The sequence below is a fragment of the Nuphar pumila genome, chromosome 6 (genome assembly GCF_984573655.1).
Source record: "Nuphar pumila chromosome 6, dmNupPumi1.hap1.1, whole genome shotgun sequence".
Classification (NCBI taxonomy): domain Eukaryota; kingdom Viridiplantae; phylum Streptophyta; class Magnoliopsida; order Nymphaeales; family Nymphaeaceae; genus Nuphar; species Nuphar pumila.
This window is the reverse complement of record NC_143254.1, coordinates 26,104,791-26,128,228: the sequence shown is the minus strand read 5'-3', so window position 1 is coordinate 26,128,228 and position 23,438 is coordinate 26,104,791. Positions and strand designations below refer to the sequence as shown.

General features: G+C 38.0%; 1 protein-coding gene across 1 annotated transcript; it reads left to right on the top strand.

Moving 5' to 3' along the window:
* Window positions 1-2,168: 2,168 nt before the first annotated feature.
* Window positions 2,169-21,714, top strand: LOC149834427 (sulfate transporter 3.1-like). The gene is made up of 12 exons (XM_090009363.1): window positions 2,169-2,481; window positions 4,405-4,612; window positions 4,895-5,066; window positions 7,186-7,251; window positions 8,819-8,932; window positions 10,039-10,155; window positions 17,467-17,593; window positions 17,744-18,030; window positions 18,694-18,887; window positions 19,671-19,756; window positions 20,726-20,802; window positions 21,009-21,714. Exons 1-12 carry the CDS (start codon window positions 2,169-2,171, stop codon window positions 21,171-21,173), a joined length of 1,926 nt encoding a protein of 641 aa, XP_089865489.1. The 3' UTR covers window positions 21,174-21,714.
* The last annotated feature ends 1,724 nt before the right edge of the window (window positions 21,715-23,438 follow it).

Genomic DNA, 23,438 nt, shown 5'->3' with positions numbered 1-23,438 from the left:
GATTGCCCTTTGAATGAATAGAAAACATTATACTAACCTCAATCTCTTATTTTTCTATTCGATTTTTTTTTAGGCGATACACGAGATACTGACTAGGGCACATGTTCACAGATAGGGATCTGTCGAACCCACACTCTGATACCAATGTTGGAAAGTGACCTTACACGGGGTCGAATTTGCAGCGGGACGAAGACTTCGTTGTTACGCTCGAAATCGTCAGTGAGTCCAAACTCTCAACCCTTCTTCTATCTCAATGATTTAGTAACCAGAATTGTTATTTTCTTTGTGTGAATGTTTGTATATTTTTATACTCTTTTCCACTCCATTTATAGACATGAAGGATTCAAGTTTTGGGACAACTCTAGGAGAAATCCCTCCATCCCACAAGAGACATGTCTCTTGTCTCTTGTATTGTAACTGTTGACTTCCAACAGTCACTTGTGATCATATGACTTTAGAGTGCACATCTATCTCATCTGATTTCTTACAGAAAATACAAAGACAAGACATTTTCACTCTCATTTCACATGAACCATAACAAGTCACGTTTTCCATTTACCAGTATGTTTGTCATTTTTGTTTCCATTTCAAGTGGCCTTGTCTTGGCAAAAGTATGTTGGTTTTCAAGACTAAAATGCATGGGCAATGTATAAACAATTGTTGAAATAATATTTAGTTTTCTATTAACGTAATCTACTCTATGAAAACCTCCACAAGATCCAAACCCGTGAGTACAGTGCAGGATGCTTGTCCACCTTTAATGTAGATGTACACGAAGCTAGTTATTTTTTTTAATTAGAAGTCCCAAATAAGGAATTCCAAGCAGTAGTTATTAAATTAATTAAGTTGGAGTCACGATTCAGATGTAAACATGTTTGGATCACAAACCAAACAACTAGCTGCTCTTAGCAACTAAAAGACCATTGTAGAATATCTCTTCTTTTTTTTTATGAAAGATTTTTTTTTTATTGCTGATGGGAAGAAAGCACAAGCAGACATTGAAGCGCATGACGAGTGCTCACCCAGACGACACTTCAGAGGTTATAAACAAAACAAAACCAAAGAAAAGAACAGAAAATTGTAACAGAGAACAGAGTGTTGGAAATGTTGAAAGATTTCCTGCAACTACGAGTGATTCTAACAAAGCTAACCCCGCCCAGAAGACTGGCTGAACATGGTATTCAATAGTTCAAAAAAAGAAAACAAAATCAAAACATATAATACATAACTTATCGTTAAAATCTCATTATATTGTGATATTTGAAATATTTTGCAGTGTTACGATCAAGGCGTGCAACTAGCTGCCGTATCTAGACAAGGTCAAGGCAAGACCCCTTGTTTTCTTTGCAAACGGACATGGTTTCTGCACATCGCAACATTACGTCACGTTTGAATGGTGAGACACAACAGTCTCAAATTAATCTTGTGTCCCACAGAGCCCGCCCATCAAACACCGGACACTTCCGTTCCACCATGAATGGGATGCAAACGTCCCTGCAAGCATATCTTGGTGGAACATTGGAGTCGGACACATGGGGTGTGACAATTGTGTCCAGGACGAGTTGTCCCTGAAGGTGTGTCCCATCACTCAAACGTGACCTTTAATGTGTAAACAATTGCTGAAAGAGTGGACTTTGTTTTTTTATTTCTTGTTGAAAATGAGCCCACTGGCGTTGGACGTAAGGCTGGTATGGAAAAGATTCCTTCAAGATCCAAAGCCAATCGGTTTGTAATGCATTATCTGTGCAAAGTTTAGACTCAAATTGCCTAATTTCGATAAATTAGCTTCCTCTTGCAATACAGAATTGCTCATTAGTTTATAAACAACTGTCCAAAAGACTGGACTTCAGTTTTCTAGTTGAAAACAAGGACTTTCCCACAGGCTGCATTGAGGTAGCCGTTGGAACGAATGGTGTAAATTCGTCATGCAGAACCTCACCTAGACTCAATAGATTAGACCCAAATGACGTATTAATAGTAAACCACTGGCCGGCTCAAAAACTTAGACCCAATTAAAAAACAGGTTGATTCTTGGAAATACAGGTTTAAGACGAACCAGTTTGTACTATATATATACGTGTGTGTGTGTGGATTTTTTCAGGGTTGTGGTTCTCTCTCTCTCTCTCTCTCTCTCTCTCTCTCTCTCTCTCTCTCTGCCAAAGGAAGCCATGGCTGACATAGAGGAAGAAGGGAGGAGGAGGTGGATACCTGCACCCAGAGGGTTCTTTACTAGCCTGCGATCATCGTTGAAGGAGACCTTCTTCCCCGACGATCCGTTCCTGCAAATCGCGGGCCGAACGCATTGGCAGAAAACGGTTTGGGTGCTGCGATACTTCTTGCCCATACTGGAATGGGGTCCCAAGTACAGGTTGGGGATGGTGAAGTCAGACCTGGTGTCAGGGATAACCATCACAAGCCTAGCCATCCCCCAGGGCATAAGCTATGCCAATTTGGCCTGCATTCCCCCGATCATTGGCCTATGTAAGCCTCTCTCTCTCTCGCTCTCTCTCTCTCTCTCTCTCTCTCTCTATATATATATATATATATATATATATATATATATTATTCATGTGCAGAAGAAGCCATGAATTTCATTGAAAACATGAGGAACCCTGTAGAGACAAAAGAACCCATACAAACCAACAGTAAAAAAGGATGATAACATTGCTTAATATATAACACCATAATTTAGCAATGTTATGGTATCTTATAGTTAAACTCTAAACACATGCGTTTAAGGAAGAAATTTAAATTGTTTGAAATTTTTTTAAATAATTATCTCATAATGTCTTTCCAGGAAAAATAGGTCTGTCTTTGGAATATCAGGAGGAAAATAGGTCTTTTTATGAAATTTACCAAACCCTCACAAGGCCGGCCATGAATGCAAGCTATGAAAACTCTAGGGCACGTTTGAAAAGCGGAAATTGAGGTATTTAATTTTGATCTAAAATAAATACTTTCTCTTATAAACTGTACGTCTATTCAAACACTGAATCCATTATCTCTACTTAATGAGAAAATAGATATCGGCCAAAGTGACTTTCAAGAGATTTGAACTGTGTACTCCGCGTGGCCTGTGGGGTGGTTGTGAAGGTGCTGAGATGAAGACACCTAATCAAACCCTACTGGCGCACGGTTGTGTCCGTAGCTTTCAGAGGTGGGCTACATAAGGCAGGGTGGTCGTGGGGTCTTACCCGGGTTTTTTTTTCACTTCAGCAAGGGTTCCTCATCATAAAAAAAAAAAGATTTGAAGTCACACTTTCCCGCTATGACTTCAATTCCCACTAAAGTCATTCTCATTCATAATTTATGCTTTATACTCTATCTCTCTCTCCCTCAAAAAGTTTGTGTTGGATATACAAATTACCAAAAACACAACTTAATCGAATCTATATGAAATAGAATCTTGATTTGGCTTTGACATTTATCAAATATTTATCCATTGTAAAACATTTATATTTTGCACCTAATACATTTAAATTTAGATGGGATTTTATGTGGAACAATAACTAAATGAAAATTATTGGATCCAGCTTCTTTGGATATGAAAGTAAGCCTAATTTAAGAAATTAGTTGGATCTCCAACTTATTATAGCATAAGACAAACATGCAAAAGTGAATCATATCTCAATTTACATCAGTCAAAACAAACAGAAGAAATTGATACATAGGATTGTAAAAGATGTGAATCATTTTCACAAGTGAAAGTGAATTTAATTTTTCCCCGACACCCATTATTGCAGAATCAGGAAGTGGGAAAGTGATTTATTTTCATGGGAAAATAAATAATTCCTCATGTAACAAGAAATTCAAATTGAACATGGAACCTACTGTCCTAGAAAATATATATATATATATATATATATATATATATATATAGAGAGAGAGAGAGAGAGAGAGAGAGAGAGAGAGACTTTCATGGGCTTTGAAGTCACATCTCCCCCTATGTGACTTTAATTCTTGTGAAAGTTTTCTCAACCATAATTTCTGTGGTAGAGGCTTTCATGAGATTTGAAGTCACACCTCCCTTCATGTGAGTCTTTAGTTCTCATGACAGTTTTTTCTCACCCATGTATATATTTTGTGTTATGTTTTTGCCCCTCTCTCCCTCTCTCTCATGGAGAGAGTGCTACTTAGGGCCTGTTTGAGATCAGTAGCTGGGATGGGCATTTATAGAGTTATGCATTTGAGGAAGGGCCTCACTTCCCATCCCAAACGCGTAAACATCCATCTTGGCGCGAGATTCCAAACGGAACCACCATGGGCGTTTGACCAAGATTTTGCCTGGGGAACACCAAATGTCTAAATGCCCATTCCAGCGCCGAGATTCCAAACAGGCCCTTAACATCAATCAACTGTTCACATGACTACAAGTCAACTAACATGAACTCTCTTTTTTTTCAGATTCCAGTTTTGTTCCTCCACTCATTTATGCAGTGCTGGGCAGCTCCAAATGCCTTGCCATTGGGACGGTGGCCACATCTTCTCTTCTTCTATCTTCCATAATAGGTCAGGCGGTCTCACCCACGCAAGACCCAGCTCTGTATCTCAACTTGGTCTTCACCTCTACACTAATTTCTGGCATCCTCCAAGCTGCATTGGGCTTCTTTAGGTAAGGTTCCCGTCACTTCAGCTCTTCACCATCCTACTTCAGCTTTGATTCATGGCACTAGTCAGCTCGACCTAGGTCTAGGCTTTCAATAACCTTAGAGATTGCAACATGTCTCTATACATTTTCGCACCAGTAAAGGCTGTACCTGCATGAGCAACTCTGGCATACTTACTGAAGGTTTGACAACACCAGTATAGACCTTTACTGGCAAGTTTCTCGCGCCAGTAAAGGAATACTTTTTTTGTAGTGCACTTATTAATTATTTCTGCACTTTGTATGTAGGCTTGGGATATTGGTAGACTTTCTTTCTCATGCAACCATCGTTGGATTCATGGGAGGAACAGCGACGATAATCATTCTTCAACAGCTCAAAGGCATGCTTGGATTGGTGAAGTTTACTCGTAAAACTGATGTGGTTTCTGTCATGCGATCTGTTTTCTCTCAATCTCATGAGGTACTCTTTGCTTTTTGTTTTCTTCTATCTTCATTTACGTGTTAACATGCAAAAAATATTCTTATATCTTCTTTAAGGATCCAGAGCTAGGAGAGGAAAAATCTCTTCCTCCAAGCTGCCCGAATAGGTTACGTAAAAGATGAACACAAAGAAACTTTGGGAAATGACTCTCTTTGCTTTTATTAACCACCAAACTCTCTCTTCATTTTGATACTGAGAGCCCATATTTATACTGAGTATCTTGTTTTCTAATTATATTTTCATTTTATTTTTCTAATTAGGATATGATCCTGCTAGTGGCTAAAACAAGAAATACTTACCTAATTAATGAGATAAGTTACATTATAGATTGCATGAGTTCATATGTTTCTAGAACCTGTCAATTACATTAATTTTGGCTTTTCAATCAACTTTAACTAATTTTGGATAAGGAGACATGTTTAGTCAAACTTTACTATATATACTACGTTAAACCTTGACTTGCTCGATTGACCAATTAAACAAGCTCGGATAACCTTCAAAATAGTTTTAGCAGTTGTAACTCTCAAATAAGCTTTCCAACAGTACAAAGATTATCGAATTCCAATATCGATTGCCAAACATATGCCTCATCCAAGTTGCATAAGTCCATTTGCTCTTTCGACAGACCCAGATGTTGATCAATTGATCTAGAATACTTCCGTACCTACTAGATTATTTAATGCTACTATTTTTCTAGAATTTCATACACCTAGGGCATGTTCGGCAGTTCCCTTTTAGAAAGGATTTGAAATCTTTTTGAATCACTTTCTAATTGAAAATGAGCAACCAAACACGAGATCTCAAATAGGGTGGCAGTGGACCAGGGCATGGGCGGGGGACAAGGTCTCCACCAGGCCCCATCTCAGAATCCTTCCCTCCATCCCCTCACAGATTTTGATTTTAACCTCCATCCCCGTTTCATGTCCTCCATCCCAAGTCTAAACGGGGTGAGGCAGAGCAGAGCCCGTTTCCCCTCAGTCCACTACCATCCCTAAAGAAGGATCGTGGACGGGATGGGGCAGAATAAGGTGGGGATGGGGATGGGCAGGGGAAAGCATAAGTTCATCCTCTCCTCCATCCCCGCACGTGTTTTCATTTTAACCTTCATCCTTGCCTCCATCCCCCCGTTTCATGTAGGGATGGCAGTGGACCGGGGGACAACCGGGCCCGCCTCTCCTCGCCCCGTTTGGACCGGGGATGAAGGGCATGAAATGGGGATGGAGGCGGGGATGAAGGTTAAAATCTATCCCCGTGCAAGGATGGAGGCGAGGATGGACTTACGCTCTCCCCCTCCCCGCCCCGTCCCAATCCCCGCCTTGCCCCATTCCCAATCCTTTAAGGGATGACTATAGTCCGAGGAGAAACGGGGCCCCCGAACGCCTTGCCCCCATTTGTACCGGGGATGGAGGACTTGAAACGGGGATGGAGGCGGGGGTGAAGGTTAAAATTCATCCCTGTGTGGGGATGGATGTCGGATTTTGAGATGGGCGGGGGTGGAGTCCTTGTCCCCCGCCCCCACCCCGGTCCACTGTCATCCCTAGTTTCATGTCCTCTATCCTCGGTCTAGGAGACCCCATTTTTCCCGGTCCACTGCCATCCCTAATCTCAAATCACACGATGTCTGTTTGGGTTCACATGTGATTTGTATTTGCTTCCTTGGAGATCTCAAATCACAAAAAAAAATGTGATTTGAGATGCCAGGATTTGAAATAAAAAAAGATTTCAAATCCTTCTAAAAAAGAGCTGTCGGACATGCCCTAACATATAAAAATGTTTACATATGAGACCCCTTATATTATATCCAGTCATAGTTTTTCTTGAAAAATATGATTTTATGGTGCTTTTAGAAATCGTATTACTTAAGATGAACAACAAAATGTCTGATTGTACACATTTGTTCACACATTTATAGTGGTTGAGAAAAACCGTTTGTCAACTTTCCTAACTTATCTCACACTTCTAATCTTTAACCTTAATTAATTTACAATGATTTGTTGCATTTGTCTCATTTTTTTGTCCCTGCTTCTTTTTATCAGTACCCGCTGCTGTTGATCATTTCGTGTAGAAATTTTCTAATTTTCTTTTCTGTGACGTGCAGTGGAGATGGCAGAGTGCTGTCCTAGGCATATTGATCCTTCTCTTCCTTTTCATGGCACGCTACATAGTAATGATGAAACCAGAATTGTCTTTTTTTTATTTCATTTTCCAATTTTAAGGTTTATTTTATTGCTTTATTGAGACCAACTAAAACTTGACTATTAAAATCCACCACCTTTTGAAGTAGACTTTTGTGATAGATGGAAGTGGAGCAGCAGCAGTGGAATGTCCATTTCAATTTGTATGGTATTTAAGCTGACACTTTAACGAGTTCATTTTCTTGATCATTTAGATGAAAATCAAAGATCTAGATATATAGTGAATGGTGTCCGCAGGGCCGAAGCAGTAGACTCCTTGGTGGGTGAGGGGGGTGGCCTCAGGGTTGCGTGTGGCAATCATAGTTTGGCAGGACCATCCAGCCATTTTCTAGTCAAAATCAAGCCGCACCTTCCTCCTACCGGGGATGACTTTTGATCCAAAGTTTCCCTCTCATAGCAAAAGGCATTCCATAACGGTGCCTTGTAACAAAATTGAATTGGGTCATAATATCCAAAACTAAGACCCATTATTCATGACTGTTCAAGTTATTTGCACATTGTCATCAAACAACGGACATTTGGAATATAGCATCTGAATATGGTCTAAACAAATATTGGACTTGAAACAGTTGTTACGAAAAGAACAAAACCAATGTTCTGTTTCATCCTTTTTGTTCATTTCATTCACCCGTAGAGAAGCTATCAAACATACCCGCAGGGTTCATTTGTTTCATGGGGTGAGAAGGGAAGGCATTTCCCTCGAGACACCACTGGGTTCCTATGGTGCCCACATTGTCCCCAGTGATCAGGTGATCTGACAAAACACAAAATTTTTGTGTTCTGAAATCACCACCTTTCATTGTAAAATGATGACATCATCACTTTCTGATGGGACCCACTGCTTTCATAAGTGATTGAAGGCATGCACGGTGGTGGTTTCAAAACATAAAAAAAATTTGTTGTCAAATCAACTGTTCCATCCTCCATTTTTCCACGGGAAAATGCTTAGCCAGAAGGCCCTTGCTGGAGCTCTTTCATATGAAAAAAGCGCATCCCTCGGGGAAACCTTGGGGCTCACATGGGCTAACCCACTGGCTCCGTTTATTTCACATCCCATAGGATAGCGACCCCTTTCCGGCAGGAAAAGGCCGTTTGACTGTGAGACAATTTGGACATCAAAATTTTCTTTCCTTTGAATGAAGAAATGAATAGTCCCTCATCATGCTCACCCCAGGTATCAAACTCATAACCTCCAACTTGAACATCTTAAGTAGAGCCACTAACCAGCTGTGATGAGCTCTTCTTGGCATCACTCTGCTATATTGTTTTACTATATAACATTTCACATACAAGATTTGTGCACAAGCAATGCAAGAGCCTTGGAATTACGTGCTGATTATGTTGACAAGTTACTTACATAGGCATTCAAGGAGAAAGGGGAAGGAGGTATTACGATTAATTACTGATTGATATAACGACAAATGATGGCATTAAAAAGTCAATCCACTGATGCAGTATTGCCAATATGCAATCATGTACTTATGCACCATACTGATTATCCTTTTGGTATCTTGGTTTTTGGATAAACAAATGCAGAGTAAAAGGAGGCCGCGGCTATTCTGGATTTCAGCCATCAGTCCATTGGTTTCTGTAATAGTTGGAAGCATTCTAGTGTATCTTACTCACGCTGAGCATCATGGGATTCCGATTGTAAGTCTCTGTTTTCACTTCTCTTTCATTTAGAAAAAGAAAGAAAAGAGTAAGGATTTTGTAGCTTACATGATAGTAGCATATTCTAAGCATAGGGAACGTCATTTTGAAAATAGTTTATGTTTTTTGACAATGGAAAGGTAATGTGTAATTTATAGTAAGTTTGTTTGTCTTTAACATGCTATATATTGAAAATAGAATGGTCTAAGAATCCAAGTAAATGTTGGTGGCCATAAGGAACATATTGAGAACAACTTATGCTTGCTTTTACCACTGGAAAGAACAGTTTGAACTTGTGCTCATCTTTTTTTTTTTTGAAAGAAAACTTCTGCACATCATATATACATCATGAGTCATTTGAAAGTGGGAAAATGCGATGACTTCACAACCATCATACTGTAATTCTTGCCAATCAGCCTACGTGGATGTGCTCTCTGCTAGTAAGTGTTCAGAAATAAAATCCAAATTCTTCTCCAAGATTTTCCTTGTTGTTTCTACATCTTGAATATGAATTTTAATACGGGCTTTCTTGACAAAACTAAAACCTGCCCAGATACTGTCAAGGACTAAAAGGAGCTAAATCTTTTCTTTGCACCCAGATGGATAAGGGCCATCTTCATTTCTTTGTTGATTCAAACTTAGTCCGATTTAGCTTGGACAATGCTGGAAATCTAACCTCAATCATATATGGTCGACTGCATCCCATATTCCAATAGTCAGTTTCATAGATCTTGATATTGGGATTTTCTCGGCAAGGAAAACCTAGCAGCAAACTAAAAAAAAATTCTTTTTGGGAAATCTTGGAAAATATGTCACGAATATAAACTAATATAGAAATTTACAAATATATCAAAGTAAAATTAGAAATTTCGATGCAGTATGAAATTATTGCAGTAAAACCGCGTCAATTTCCAGTACATAAGAAACATTTGTCACCTAGATCAAGTCCCTTTCCTTGTTTGGTGGAATATGCATGACATGGAAAAAGTAGTTCACGGGATCACATGTATAACACCAACCATCGCCATTTTAATCATTCTTTTTTATTTGATGGAATTCTATTTCTCAGACTACAATGACTTGATCAAGTTGATCTCTGATTGTAGGTTGGCAAGCTGAAGAAGGGACTGAATCCTCTGTCCGTATCAAGTTTGAATTTCCAGTCACAGTACTTTGGAACCACATTGAAGGCTGGGATCACAACAGGGTTCGTGGCACTAGCGGTTAGAAACGTGAACTACAGTGCTCTTGAAATAGATAGTTTCTCTATTAAGCCCTAAAGCTTATAAAAGCAGAAGCACAATGAAGTGGAGGCTGAGCAGATGCAATGATCGGGTCTGAGTACTTTACAAAGTACTTGGACAACACAAAACACAGAAAATTGCTGTGCTTGTAGCGATTTTCTGTGTTTTGCATTTTCCATAGAAATCACTATCGGCATAGCGATTTTCTGTGTCTGTTTTACACAAAATCGCTACATACTGATTTTTTGTGTTTTGTGTCTGATCACCTAACCAGGGTGAGGCCGTAAAGTTTTTTCCTTATATGACTTTTTCTCAAACAATATCTTCTTTGAACTTAATGGAAAAAAAAATGACAGTACTATCCTTGCAAAATGCTGTGTTTTATGAAATACTTGGCATTTTGACAAAATCTTTGGCATATCCAAAATTTTGATTTTCAAATTTTTAAGAACATTTTACCCCTCCACAAATAAAGTATGACTTTTATAATTCTTACATGCAAATGTCCCCAAAATGTGCGAACCTCCATAAAAAAACAAAACTACACAGACAAGAGGACCTTCACAATTCTTATAGTTGAGTCGTACTGTATTTGTAAATGTCCTCTTGTCTATGCCATTTTTTTTATGGAGGACGTTTACAAATGTGTGAGGACATTGGCAAATGTGAGAGTATTTAATTAAAGGAGGTTTGCACATTACAGGGACCAACTTCTTTTAACAAAATACTCTCACATTTGTGAAAAACAGTGATAGCTGCTTTAAAATGCAAAATAGACGCGGTACTTTTGAAGCATCGCTAAAGGTCCCAGTTCCATTGGCACCTTTAGTGGTGCTTCAAAATGCCCGCTAAAAGCCCTTGCGGGGATGCGCCCATTATTTTTTCAATTGTTTTTAGTGGCGTTTTGAAACATTGCTAAAGGTCCCAACGAAACTGGAACCTTTAGCAGCGCTTCAAAAACACTACTAAAGGCCGGATGTCCTCACACATTTGCGAACGTCTTCTAAAAAAAGACATTCACAAATACAATACAACATTTGCAACCATGGAGTTGTGAAGGTCGTACTATATTTGCTAATGTCCTCATGCATATGTCATTTTTTTATAGAGGTTCACACATTTTGGGGACATTAGCAAGAGTTGCGAAGGCTGTGCTATATTTGTGGAGGGGTAAAAATCTCTTAAAAATTTGAGAATTGAAATTTTAGATATGTAGGAAAATTTGTCAAATTGCTAGGTATTTCGAAAAATGTGCCATTTTTGTAAGGAACCCTCCTAATGATAAATGTCACTTAATGAGTCTGCCTCCGCAAGAAGTAAACCCCTAGAATTCCACTAACCCTCATGCCTTATGAGGACTACTAGTGAAAGCAGTGAGGTATATCTTGATAGCAATGGGATTTGATGTGGCATCCATCATCTTGAGAATCTTCATGCCACCCACTACTAATGAGGTGTGCTTTAGGGGCACTTGGACAAGGCCATTATTGAACCATGCTATATATAATCTATGTAGGGTTGGCCAATTGAGCATGGTTGTAGTAAGTTGTTGAATGATGCTATATATTGTTGTTGTCGATGTCTTCAATTTTGGGCTTGCTATGATCCATGACCTAATCAGAAAATATTTTGATGACCGTACAATGAGATTTTCATTGGGGATTTGTGGTGGTAGTGGAGGGATCACGCCATTAGGCCTGAGATCTGAGCCCACCACAAACCTCTCCAGAAGTGTGGTATGGACCAATCTAGTTTTGTAATTTTTCTTTTTGTATCGGATAGGTTTTTTGCCCTTTCATCATTTTTATAGTTGATTCCTCCTGAGAGTTGGGTAAGAGAGTTTTCAATGTATGAAGAATTAGGGCTTTGAGAGCTCTGTATCTCACATCTGTATTTTCTAGTAGATTTCTTACTCCTTTGCTCATGGACATAGGCCTGAGAACCACGTAAACTTTGTTTCTTCTCTTTTTTTCTCATCTTTATTTGTGTGGTTTGCTTTGTTTCCATTGTGGTTTTGCATAACAAATTGGTATAAAGCGTTTTTACCAATTGGAGATTCCATAATGTCAATAAAGTTCAGCATCATGAGTTTTAGTTTATGACAAGTGTGGATGATTGTTGTTTTGACTCAGACCAGATTGAAGAAGGTACTATTCAGAAAGGTGAAGAAGAGTCCCACCATGAGCAATCATAATTGGAACGAGTTGGATGCCAGTCTTAATCACTATTCAACTCTTTTCAGTGAATGATGTTTTCTAGGAGGTTCTTATGGAGAAGACAGTTGTTGATGTTTGGGAGAAGTTAACAAAGTTGTATTTGACTAAATGATCATTTGGTCTTAAAGCAACGATTGTGTAGGAAGGCACGCCCATTAAATCTCATATCAGTGAATTTGGATATATTATTCATGGAATTGAAAAACATAGATGTTAAGATTGATGACGATCAAGCCATTTTATTATTGTGTTTTTTGCCTTCCTCGTATAAGAATTTTAGAGACTCCATGATTATGGAAGGAAGTATGTCACAATAGATGAGGTTAAGACCAATGAGTAGTGAAAATTGATAGAGTTTATTGTTAATGAAAGTGAAGATCATTCAGTGGGCTTTGCTGTTAGAGGGAGGACTAAGGAAAGAGATATGAATAGTATTAAATATAAGTCTAAATCGAAATCTTGATATAAGAATTTGACGTGAAATTATTGTCATAATAAGGGACACATCAAGTCTAATGCTTTAAGTTGAAGAACAAGCAATATCAAGTTGATAACAAAGTTAAGAAAAAGATAGATGCCAATATTGCGCAATCAAATGATGAATCTGGCATTTTGTTAGTAACCGAAGATAAAATTGGGCCTAAGGATGAATGGATTTGTGACTAATTGCTTATTCCATATGTGTCCCAATAGAGATTGGTTCTCTACATATGAACCTGTAGATTGGAGTTGTGTTAATAAGCAATAATCCATCATATAAAGTTGTTGGTAAGGGATGCATGATGGTGTAGCTAAAACTCTAACCGATGTTAAATATGTTTCAAATTTAAGAATCTTATCTCTTTGGACCCTCTTGATGCAAATGAGTGCAAGTATTCATTTGAAGGTGGAGTCATAAAAATCAGTTAAGGTATTATTGTGATGAAAGGAGAAAGTTTGGGAGGCTATATGTATTGTAGGGTCCTATTGTTACAAGTTTAGTTGTCATTTCTTTATCATCTCCCCGTGATTTAGACATTACCAAGTTATGGCATATGAGACTAGGTTATATGAGTTAGAGAGGCTTGACTGTCCTGAGCAAGAGAGATCTTTTGTGTGACCAGAGCACAAGAAAACTAGAGTTTTGTGAACATTGTGTTTTTGAAAAGCAGAAAATTGTTAGTTTTAATATTGGAATTCACAGTACAATGGACACTTTGGATTATATTCATTCAAACCTTTGGGGAACCGCAAAGGTTACTTTCAAAGGTGGTGCTCATTATTTGCTTATCTTTATTGATGATTACTCTAAGAAGGTTTGGGTTTATTTTTTGAAGCACAAAAGTGAAGTATTTAAGACCTTTAAATAATGGAAGACTTTACTTGAAAAGCAAACTGGAAAGCATATGAGTTTAATGAGTTGGGTAAGAATGAAGGGATTCTTAAACATTGTACTATTGTAAAGACAAGAATAGAATGGGGTTGCAAAATGCATGAACAGAACCCTATTGGAAAGAGCTTGATGCATGTTGTCTAATGCAGGATTGAGAAAGGAGTTTTGGGCATAAGTTATTAATATGTTGTTCTATTTGGTGAACCGATCTCCATTAATGTCTATACAATGCAAATGTCTAGAAGAGGTATGGTCTGGTAGCCCTGCTGAATATTCAAATTTAAGAATATTTGGTTGTCCTGATGTATCTTCCTTGGCTATGCGTCAGGTGTAAATGGTTATAGATTGTGGTGTTCTGATTTGAAGTCTCATATGTTTATAATTAGTAGAGGTCATTTTTTATGAGACTTCCATGTTGCATCTAAAAGATGAATCCTCTTCTCAATCTACTGTAGAAAATGCACAGAACATACAGAATTTAGTAGAAAAGGTAGAGTTGGAGATTGGTGATTATACACCTAAGCATGTGATTCCTTCACCTGATCAGTCAGTTCAGTTGCATAGTGATATTCAAGTAAAAGTAACTCCTTAAATGGGGGGAGGAGGTGGAGCAATATATGATTGCTAGAGAGAGACAAAGGAGAGATATTAGACCACCTCAGAGATATGGCTATGCATATGTCTTATCAGTAGTAGAAACAATTGATATTGGTGAACCATCATCATATTGTAGGCTATTTCTTCTTCGAATTTTGCTAAGTGGTTGGTTGATATGCATGAAAATTTTGATTTTTTTTTATAAAAATAAAACTTAAGAGCACGTGAAGCCTAAAAAAAAAAATTATTGGTGGCAAATGAGTCTTTAGAAAAAAGAAAGTATCTCAGGATTGAAAAATGCAAGATACAAGGCACAATTAGTTGTGAAAGGCTATAGTCAAGTGCAAGTAGTTAATTTTAATGATGTGTTCTCTTCTAATGCAAGATACAAGGCACAATTAGTTGCTTTATTCGTATTTTGATTACTTTAGTTGCAATGTATGATTTAGAATTAGAGCAACTTGATGTTAAAACAACTTTATTACATGGTGACTTGAAAGAATAGATCAACCTGAAGTTGTGTCACACGAACACTCCACATGAGGTGTCATACTCGTGTCAACAAGACAGGACATGGGTACGGGTATTGCACGATGTGCAAGTACGTCATGGGTTGGGTCTAAGTAAGTGATGGATTGGGTTCAACTTCAACTTGATCCATTTTTTTGTGGTGTTTGACATGTGGTCAAAGGGGTGAGACTATTTTGGTCCCCCCTCACCGCGATAAACTCTCTCTCTTGTCTTCGCCCACTCTGCTTCTTGTCTCCCCTTGTCCCCGATGACCTGGTACGCCCTCTCTCTTTGTACCCCCCTATCTTATTCTCTCGTTCCACCCTCTCCCTCTCTCTTTTTTGGGGCGCTGACTTGGTGGGGGTGGATGAGAGAGAAGGGGGTAAATGAGAGGGGGGGGAGAATGAGAGAGAGAGAGAGCAGGGGGAGGACAAGAGAGAGGGAGGGAGTGGGAAAAGAGAGAGCGAAGGGGTACCTACCTCCTCCTTCTTCTTCTTATACAAAGAGAGAGAGAGGTGGTGGGAATGGGGTCCCTTTCTTTTTATAATAAAAGGAAAACACTTATTTTAAAAAAAAGTTATTTTACCTCTTCTTTCTCTTTTATATTTAAAACACACACACACACACACACATATATATATATATATATATATATATATATATATATATATATATATATATATATATATATATATATATATATATATATATATATACCCATATCTTTTGAACTTGTCGTGCCATACCTGCAATTATACATGTACCTATGAGGCTTTGAGGTTGAGGGTAAAGAAGACCATGTTTACTTGAAGAAATTGTATGGCTTAAAGTAGTCGTTCAGGAAGTGGTATAAGAAGTTTGACTACTCTATTGCCAGCTTTGGTTATTATAGAAGCAAGTATGATAGTTCTGTTTATTGTTAAAAACTTTATGATAGTTTCTTCATTTATTTGCTTTTTTATATTGATGACATGTTAATTACAACGAAGCCCATATATGAAATTAAGAAGTTGAAGACACAATTAACAATAAGTTTGAAATGAAGGATTTAGGATCAGCCAAGGAGATCCTTTGTATAAAAATTAAAAGGAACCGAACAATAGAAAAGTTATATTTATTGCAAAAAAATATATGTTAACAAAGTTCTAGAGCATTTTGACATGAATGCCAAACCTGTAAGTACTCTTGCTTTTCATTTCAATCTTTCGAACAGATGACGAGGTAGAATATGTCAAATATACCCTATTGTAGTGCAATTGGTACATGTCTTGTCATTTCACATGCAATTAGTGTGGTGTATAGATACATGTCATGTCCACCAAAAACTCATTCGCAAGCAGTGTGTAGATACATGTGATGATGGACTAATTGGATATGTTGGCTGAGATTATGCAGGTGATTTTGATAGGAGGAGATCACTTACTGGTTATGTGTTCTCTTTAGATGGTTGTTCATATGACAATGATTAAGGCAATGAAAAAGACTATTTGGTTGAGAGGTATATTTGGTGAGCTTAGCTTGGGTCAAGAGTTTACTGTTATTTATTGTAACAATCAAAGTGCTATTCACTTGACCAAGGACTAGATGTACCATGAGAAGATGAAGTATATCGATGTCAAATACCATTTCATTCAGGATGTTATTGCACAGGGTGATATTCTTCTGAAGAAGATTGGTATTGCAAACAACTCAGTTGATATGTTGACAAAGTCACTCCCAGTTGTTATGTTCAAGCATTGCTTGAACTTTCTTGGTGTTTATTGCTCGTGGAGTTGAGTCTTTTAGGACTCTTGTGGAGAAGGTGGAGTAAATTTGTTGATTATGTGATGATTTGATGGAATTCAAGCCAAGGTGGAGATCTGTTGCATGTGGGTGTCTTGAATTTTGGACCTGCTTCAATCCATGATGCAATCCGAAAATAATTTTGGTGACCATGCAATAGGATTTCCAATAGGGGTTTGTGGTAGTAGCAGGAGATTGGAGCCACCGTAAACCCCTTTGGGGGTGCAAGGGGCAAAGCCCCTGCGGTATGGACCTATCCAGCTTTGTATTTTCCCCTTTTGTACCAGTTAGGGTTTTTTTCCCCTTCGTCATTTTTATAGCCTCCTCTTGAGAGTTGAGTAACAGAGTTTCGGGTGTATTGAGAATTAGGGTTTTGAGAGAGCTGTAACTTGCCTTTGTATTTCTTCCTATTTGTTAGTGGATTTCTTGCTCCTACGCCAGTGGACATAGGACTGAGTGCCGAACCACATAAATATGGTCTCTTCTCCTGTTTGCTCCTCTTTATTTATGTGGTTTGCTTTGTTTCTGTTGTGGTTTTGCATAACAATTATCTATGTAGGCCTAGCTAATTGAGCAATTGTAGTAGGTCGTTGATGCCATCTGCCACGGAGTCTACTAACCTCCTATTTGTGATACACAATCAGACTGCAACCTTAACTTCATGCATTATTTTGTAAGGATATTTCACAGGTAGCTACTTGATAAAAGTTTATTTAAGCACAATTCATTGCCTCCGCCGATAGCTTCTTGGGCAAATTTTGGCATACATGAAACTATATTTATTCATGCTTATTACTTTTCTTGAGAATACAGGAGGGTATTGCTGTTGGAAGAAGCCTTGCCATATTTACACAGGAACAAATTGATGGAAACAAGGAAATGTTGGCATTTGGGATAATGAACATTATGGGCTCCTGTACCTCATGCTACATAACAACAGGCATCTCTCTCTCTCTCTCTCTCTCTCTCTCTCTCTCTCTCTCTCTCTCTCTCTCTCTCTCTCTCTCTCTCTCTCTCTGTTTGTGTATGGGTATGCATGTCGATGGGCATATTTCCTACTTCTTACAACTAGTCTTTTGGAAATTTGCAGGTCCACTTTCCAAATCAGCAGTGAACCACAGCTCTGGTTGTGAGACTGCAGCTTCGAACATTGTGGCAGCAATTGCAATGATGTTGACACTCCTATTTCTGACCCCTCTCTTCTACTACAGTCCACTCGTGGTCCTATCAGCAGTCATAATCGCAGCCGTGCAGAGCATGATTCATGTGAAGGAAGCTTATCATCTCCTTTGTGTTGACAAATTTGATTTTTGCATTTGCATCTCGGCATTCATCGGTGTCATCTTTGCCAGCATTGACATCGGCCTCATGATCTCCGTGAGTTCAGTAACTAGTTCTCAAGAGGATTGATCAAGTCTTGCTGAAGGCTTGGTCAGGGTACATAGTAATATTGTCACTTGGTGCAATTATGTTTGTTTGCTCCACAAAAGGCTCTACACAAGTGATCTATACCATTAGGACACGACCAGAGAACATGAGACATGCTATCTTGTGCATTTTTCATTAAATATATAGAGAAGGGATACAACACGAGAATAAATTGGAGTATTCCTCTGACATAGCAAGTGATTTGATGCAAGAACATTTTAGGTCACTTAGAACAAGTCCACTAAACACACCAATAATGTGCAGTTTTGGTTAATTGAAATGCCCTCGGCGAACATTTAAGTCGGGCTGATATTATGGCATTTTGAGGGTGCCATCCTAAATCCTTAAACACTATAATGCAGTAGCAGGATCCTTTGAGGCATTTCAAGTCATTTGCCAGGAAAATAGGAGTAATTATCCATATTGGTTGATCATATTTCTAGTAGGAGTCTTGAGTAGAGTTGCAGCATTTACCAACTCGAAACCCCAAGTAGGATATGGTTAGATTTTGGGCTGATTTCGATCTTGTAGATTGTGTCCAAATTGGTCTTTTTTAATGCAGAAATGCTATTCAATTTTGTCAGTAACTTTATTCTTCCGTCATGGATGCAGGCAGGGATTTCCATGGTAAAAGCTCTTCTCTATGTGGCTAGGCCAGGTACCACCTTACTGGGCCACGTACAAGACACTACCAGCTATATTGATCTAAAGCAATTCCCTCATCAGGCAACTAGGGTTCCTGGTATTCTAATTCTTCAATTGGGTTCACCTATTTACTTTGCCAATGCAGGCTACCTGAAACAAAGGTGACAAACAGTACAAGGAGAACTAGTGATCATTATTTGACTATTGTAGTTATTCTTGTAATACAGTTGCTAATTGTTTTGAAGCTTTCTCCAAATTATGACCATCACAGACCCTTACATGGATCCAGGACCAAGTCCAGCCGGGCTCGACATGGATCAGGCCTAATCAGGGTTCTTTTTCTTTGATCTTTTGATTATTTTTTTTACGTGCACAATAGATTAAACCTGCATTTTTTTATTTGATTGAATGTACCTAAACAGGCCCAGTATTACCAATGCATGACTAGCATTTTATAAATGGACTTTATACTATGAAATACAAACTTGTTTCTGATAGTTTCTCAACTAGTGCACAATTTTGGCCAATGTGTTGGAGAACATTCACTAATTTTGTCTATTTTCATCTAAGGTACATTTGATTTGTTGATTTCTAGCTTTGCTACATTTTGGAGTATTGGGCGTTATTTTGGTATTATTACATCATTTCTTCTTAATATGTCTTGTTTGATACCATTTTTAATATGCTGTAATTTGCCAAAAATAAACCTTTTATGTTTATATATTTTAAACTATGTCAGCAAAAGAACCCTTAGTGAAAGAATTTTTGAGGATTCAAGATATCTTATTTATGCATACACAAAAACAGACGCGCACACGTGAAATTCTACCCTTATAGGGAAAGAGTTCTATTGTTCTTTTGTGCCGCTAATCTCATGACCAACAAATTTAGAACCTTAAATTCTCAGTATTTTCTTTTGATTATTTGACTTTGGTTGCATGCAGGATTTGGAGGTGGATAACTGAAGAAGAAGAATATATAGCAAACAAAAATGGAAGAGAATTAAGTTACTTAATACTGGATATAAGTGGTAAGTATCAAGATTCCTAGAGGAATATGCATCCACCCCTGTTAAAGCACATTGCCTCCTACTCCGACCACCACTGCTCATTATTTCTCAATCAAATTATTTTGGTCTAAAATATAGCTCACATGAAAAGATAGACTGCCACTTATTTGATTATCCTTTCTTGAACTTTAAGCACCTAGTGCTAGGCAATTTGTCATGCTTTAACTGATGCCGAACACACCCTTGGTAGTTATAGATCACTTTACGTTTTCTGATCTATTTCCAGGCCACAACTCATCGACTCTGATGATTATGGTCCCAGGCCTCAATGTTTTTGCACTTAAATCCTAGGCTTTTTAATGTAACCGTGACTATTTAACTAAATTTTCTAAGGATTTTTTTTTAGTGACCAGGAACCTACAACAGATATGGAGCAGCACCATGGGACTGGTAAAACCAAGCCTTCATAAGGCCCTTTTTGGATGACAAATTGCCTAAAAACCAAGCCTTTTGTGGCTATTTCGGTGGCTGGTCACCAAAACTAAAAAATAAATAAATAAAATAAGAAAAACTGGGGCCAACCATTTTCTCGTGATCCGAAAAATGACTGGTCCTATGTAACAAATATCGCGAGAAATTGCTGAAAAGTCTAAAATGGTAATTTCTTGCAAGATTTCCATACCTTACCAAATATTGCGATATTTATGGTTTTAACAGATATTTATCACGAGATTTTTATTCTTAAATGTGTTTTATTTATATTTTCTTATAAATAATAAAATTTTTATATTTTTTAATTTATTTTTATTGTCGAGATTTTGCTGAAAAAATGCAAGATTTTTTAAAATTTTCAAAATCTACCGAGTTTTTGACTCTTTAGATTTTGTCGTTTTTAACTTTTGTCACTATGGAGTACAGGTCATGCCCCCCCCCCCCCCCAAAAAAAATAAGTTGGTAAACTAAAGTAGATTAACCAGTTTCATCCTGCAGGATTGACCAGCATTGATACTAGTGGCATCAATATGCTAAAAGACTTGCAGAAAACACTAGACAAAAGAGGTATTCAGGTAAGGTACAATGTGCGAGGGTACATTTGCAAATCACATGAAACACAAAAGTCCTGTATTTCTATTAATTGTGAAAAGTGTTGGCATACATAAACTTAGTCATGTTCTATTATGTCAAATGCATCCAAGGAAAATTATCATTTATATTGTGCATGAGCCTTGCTGCATGAGCAAAATAATAACGTTCTTTGTGGATCATTTTGCAGTTGGTTCTGACAATTGCAGGAGTGGAGGTTATGGAGAAGCTGTCTTCCTCTAATTTCATTGAATTAGTTGGGGCCAATTGGGTTTTCCTTATGTTAGATGGTGCAGTATCAAAATGCAAATTCATGTTACAAAATGCAGAGCAGCCAACACCCAGAAGGCCATGATTATATTACTATGAATGGAATTAATCACAGAGACAACCCTTCATTAATTCCAATGACATGACCAGGTTCATGCCCATGTTAGTCACCATTTCTGAAAGTCATAGTATTTGTTGGTTGAGTGTGTGCACTTCTTGTCACCATATCTTGTATACTTTTGGTTCACATACTGTTTTTTCCTTCCTTTTTTGGGTGAGTAGGTTCACATGCTGAATAAAGTTTATTAATTTTGTTTTCTTCAAAAAGAAAAATCCATTGCACTTGCTGAACATAATCACAGGGATTAACAGAGATAGTGACTTGGCATGATGAAGCCATGCCTCTTGTACGTCATTGTTTTTGCCTTGTGAAATAGACAGCACAAAATATATAGGTCTGCTTGCATGTCTTTACAGTAAGCAGGGTGACGAGAAACCCTGAAGAAACAGAACGAAAACAAAAAGCAAGGGAAAAGCCAAGTGGGAAAGAGAAAGTACAAAATTGATATAAGCTTTAGAAAGAAATCTGAATTTCTCCTAGTCCAGAGTTTGATTCCCACGCCAAACACAAAGAAGCTGAGAAGACTGTTGGATTGTTCTGTTTTTTTTTTTTTTTGGAAAGAAAGAGAATTTCATCAACTAATAGGAAATATTAAGCTCAACAATTAAAAGAGGGTGATGAAAAATCATTCATCTAGGAAGAAATGTTAGCAAAACTGGAAAAGCAAGGAATAAAGCAGAGAAGAAACAGGGGCATGTGTGAACTCTGTATCAACGTTCTGTTCACCTGAAGCAGCATTGTTAACACTCATACGGAAGGTGACAGCTGACATCAATTTGCTGAAAATTTTCATAAACCCATCAAGGAGTATCAGAATCTTTTTCTTATTTGCAGAAATTCTATGTCAAAGATGAACTGGAGCTGCCCAATCAGTCCACCAGTAGTAACCTAAAATTCCTTGTATTCCAGACCGAGAAACAGAGCATACAGCTCTGATCATGCAGGACCAACTGCTGGTGACTGGAAACCAGAAGTCAAAAATGTTCCTTACTTGAAAAGGGAAACAAAAGAGATCAAGTTTGGATCAATGCTGGCACCCAAAAAGCGAGCAGTAGCAAGATAAAGCACCGAAGTTACAGTCCCATGTACAGTGAGCAGCAGCTTGAAGAGTGACATGCAGTGTTAAAGTCCTTCAATGAGCTGATTGCAGTTTTGAGTAGTTTACATCTTCAGCAATATCGTACATTGAGTAGCTGTGACTTGAGACAAGTATGCACCACACACACTTGCAATGGGCTGGTGGCCCTGTTAAAACATATGTAATAATACCATAATACCCGATAGGGGTATTATGGTCATTTCACAAAGTACCCCATAGGGGTACTTATTTTGTTTCTCGTATTTCACTATTTTTTATTTTTATTTTTATTTTTATTTTTGTATTTTTTGGATACCGAAAAGGGGCCCCACAATGGAGTCGTTGGGGCCCCCAACGGTCACATATGTGACCGTTGGGGGCTCCCAACGACTCTATTGGGAGCCCCTTTGGTCTCCTCTTCTTATAAATAGGGGGAACCCCCCATGTATGTTGTATTGCTCTTGAGAGCTCCTCTTCAATAATAGTGATATTATTTTTCATGTGTGTAGCCTTTTTATAAAGCCCTTTGTATATCCCTTAGTGGATTTTCTCTCTTGTGCTTGTTGCATTTGTCCGTGTGGGACATAGTGAATGCTTTAGCATTCTTGGTTTCTTCCGCTTATTTCATTACATGGTATCAGAGCCATAAGATCTTCTAAAGGTAAAATCTTGTTTCTCTCTACTTCCTTTCTTTCTCACATCTTCCTTGTGTAGCAATGGAAGTCAAGATCGATCTATCATTCAAACTCAATGGAAAAAATTACATGATGTGGGCATCCGCAATGGAGAATAATCTCAAAGGCAAGAAGCTTTGGGGTTATGTAATGGGAACCGTTTCGGAACCCCAACTTAAGCTCACAAAGATGGAAGGAGATCAAGAGAAAGCACTTGAAGGCGATGCTCGTCTCAAGGCCATTGAAGATTATAATCATCAAATGGAAGATTGGGAGAGCAACCATGCAAAAATCCTTGCATGGTTTATGAATAATGTCGAACTTAAGGTATGTGCAAATATTGCAAAATTCCGCCGGGCAAATGAAGCTTGGTTTTTTATGAAGGGTATGTTTACCCAAAAGGATCTTGCAAGAGCTTATTTCTTGCAAGAAAAAGTAAGAACCACAAAACAAGGTGACATGAGCATACAAGATTAC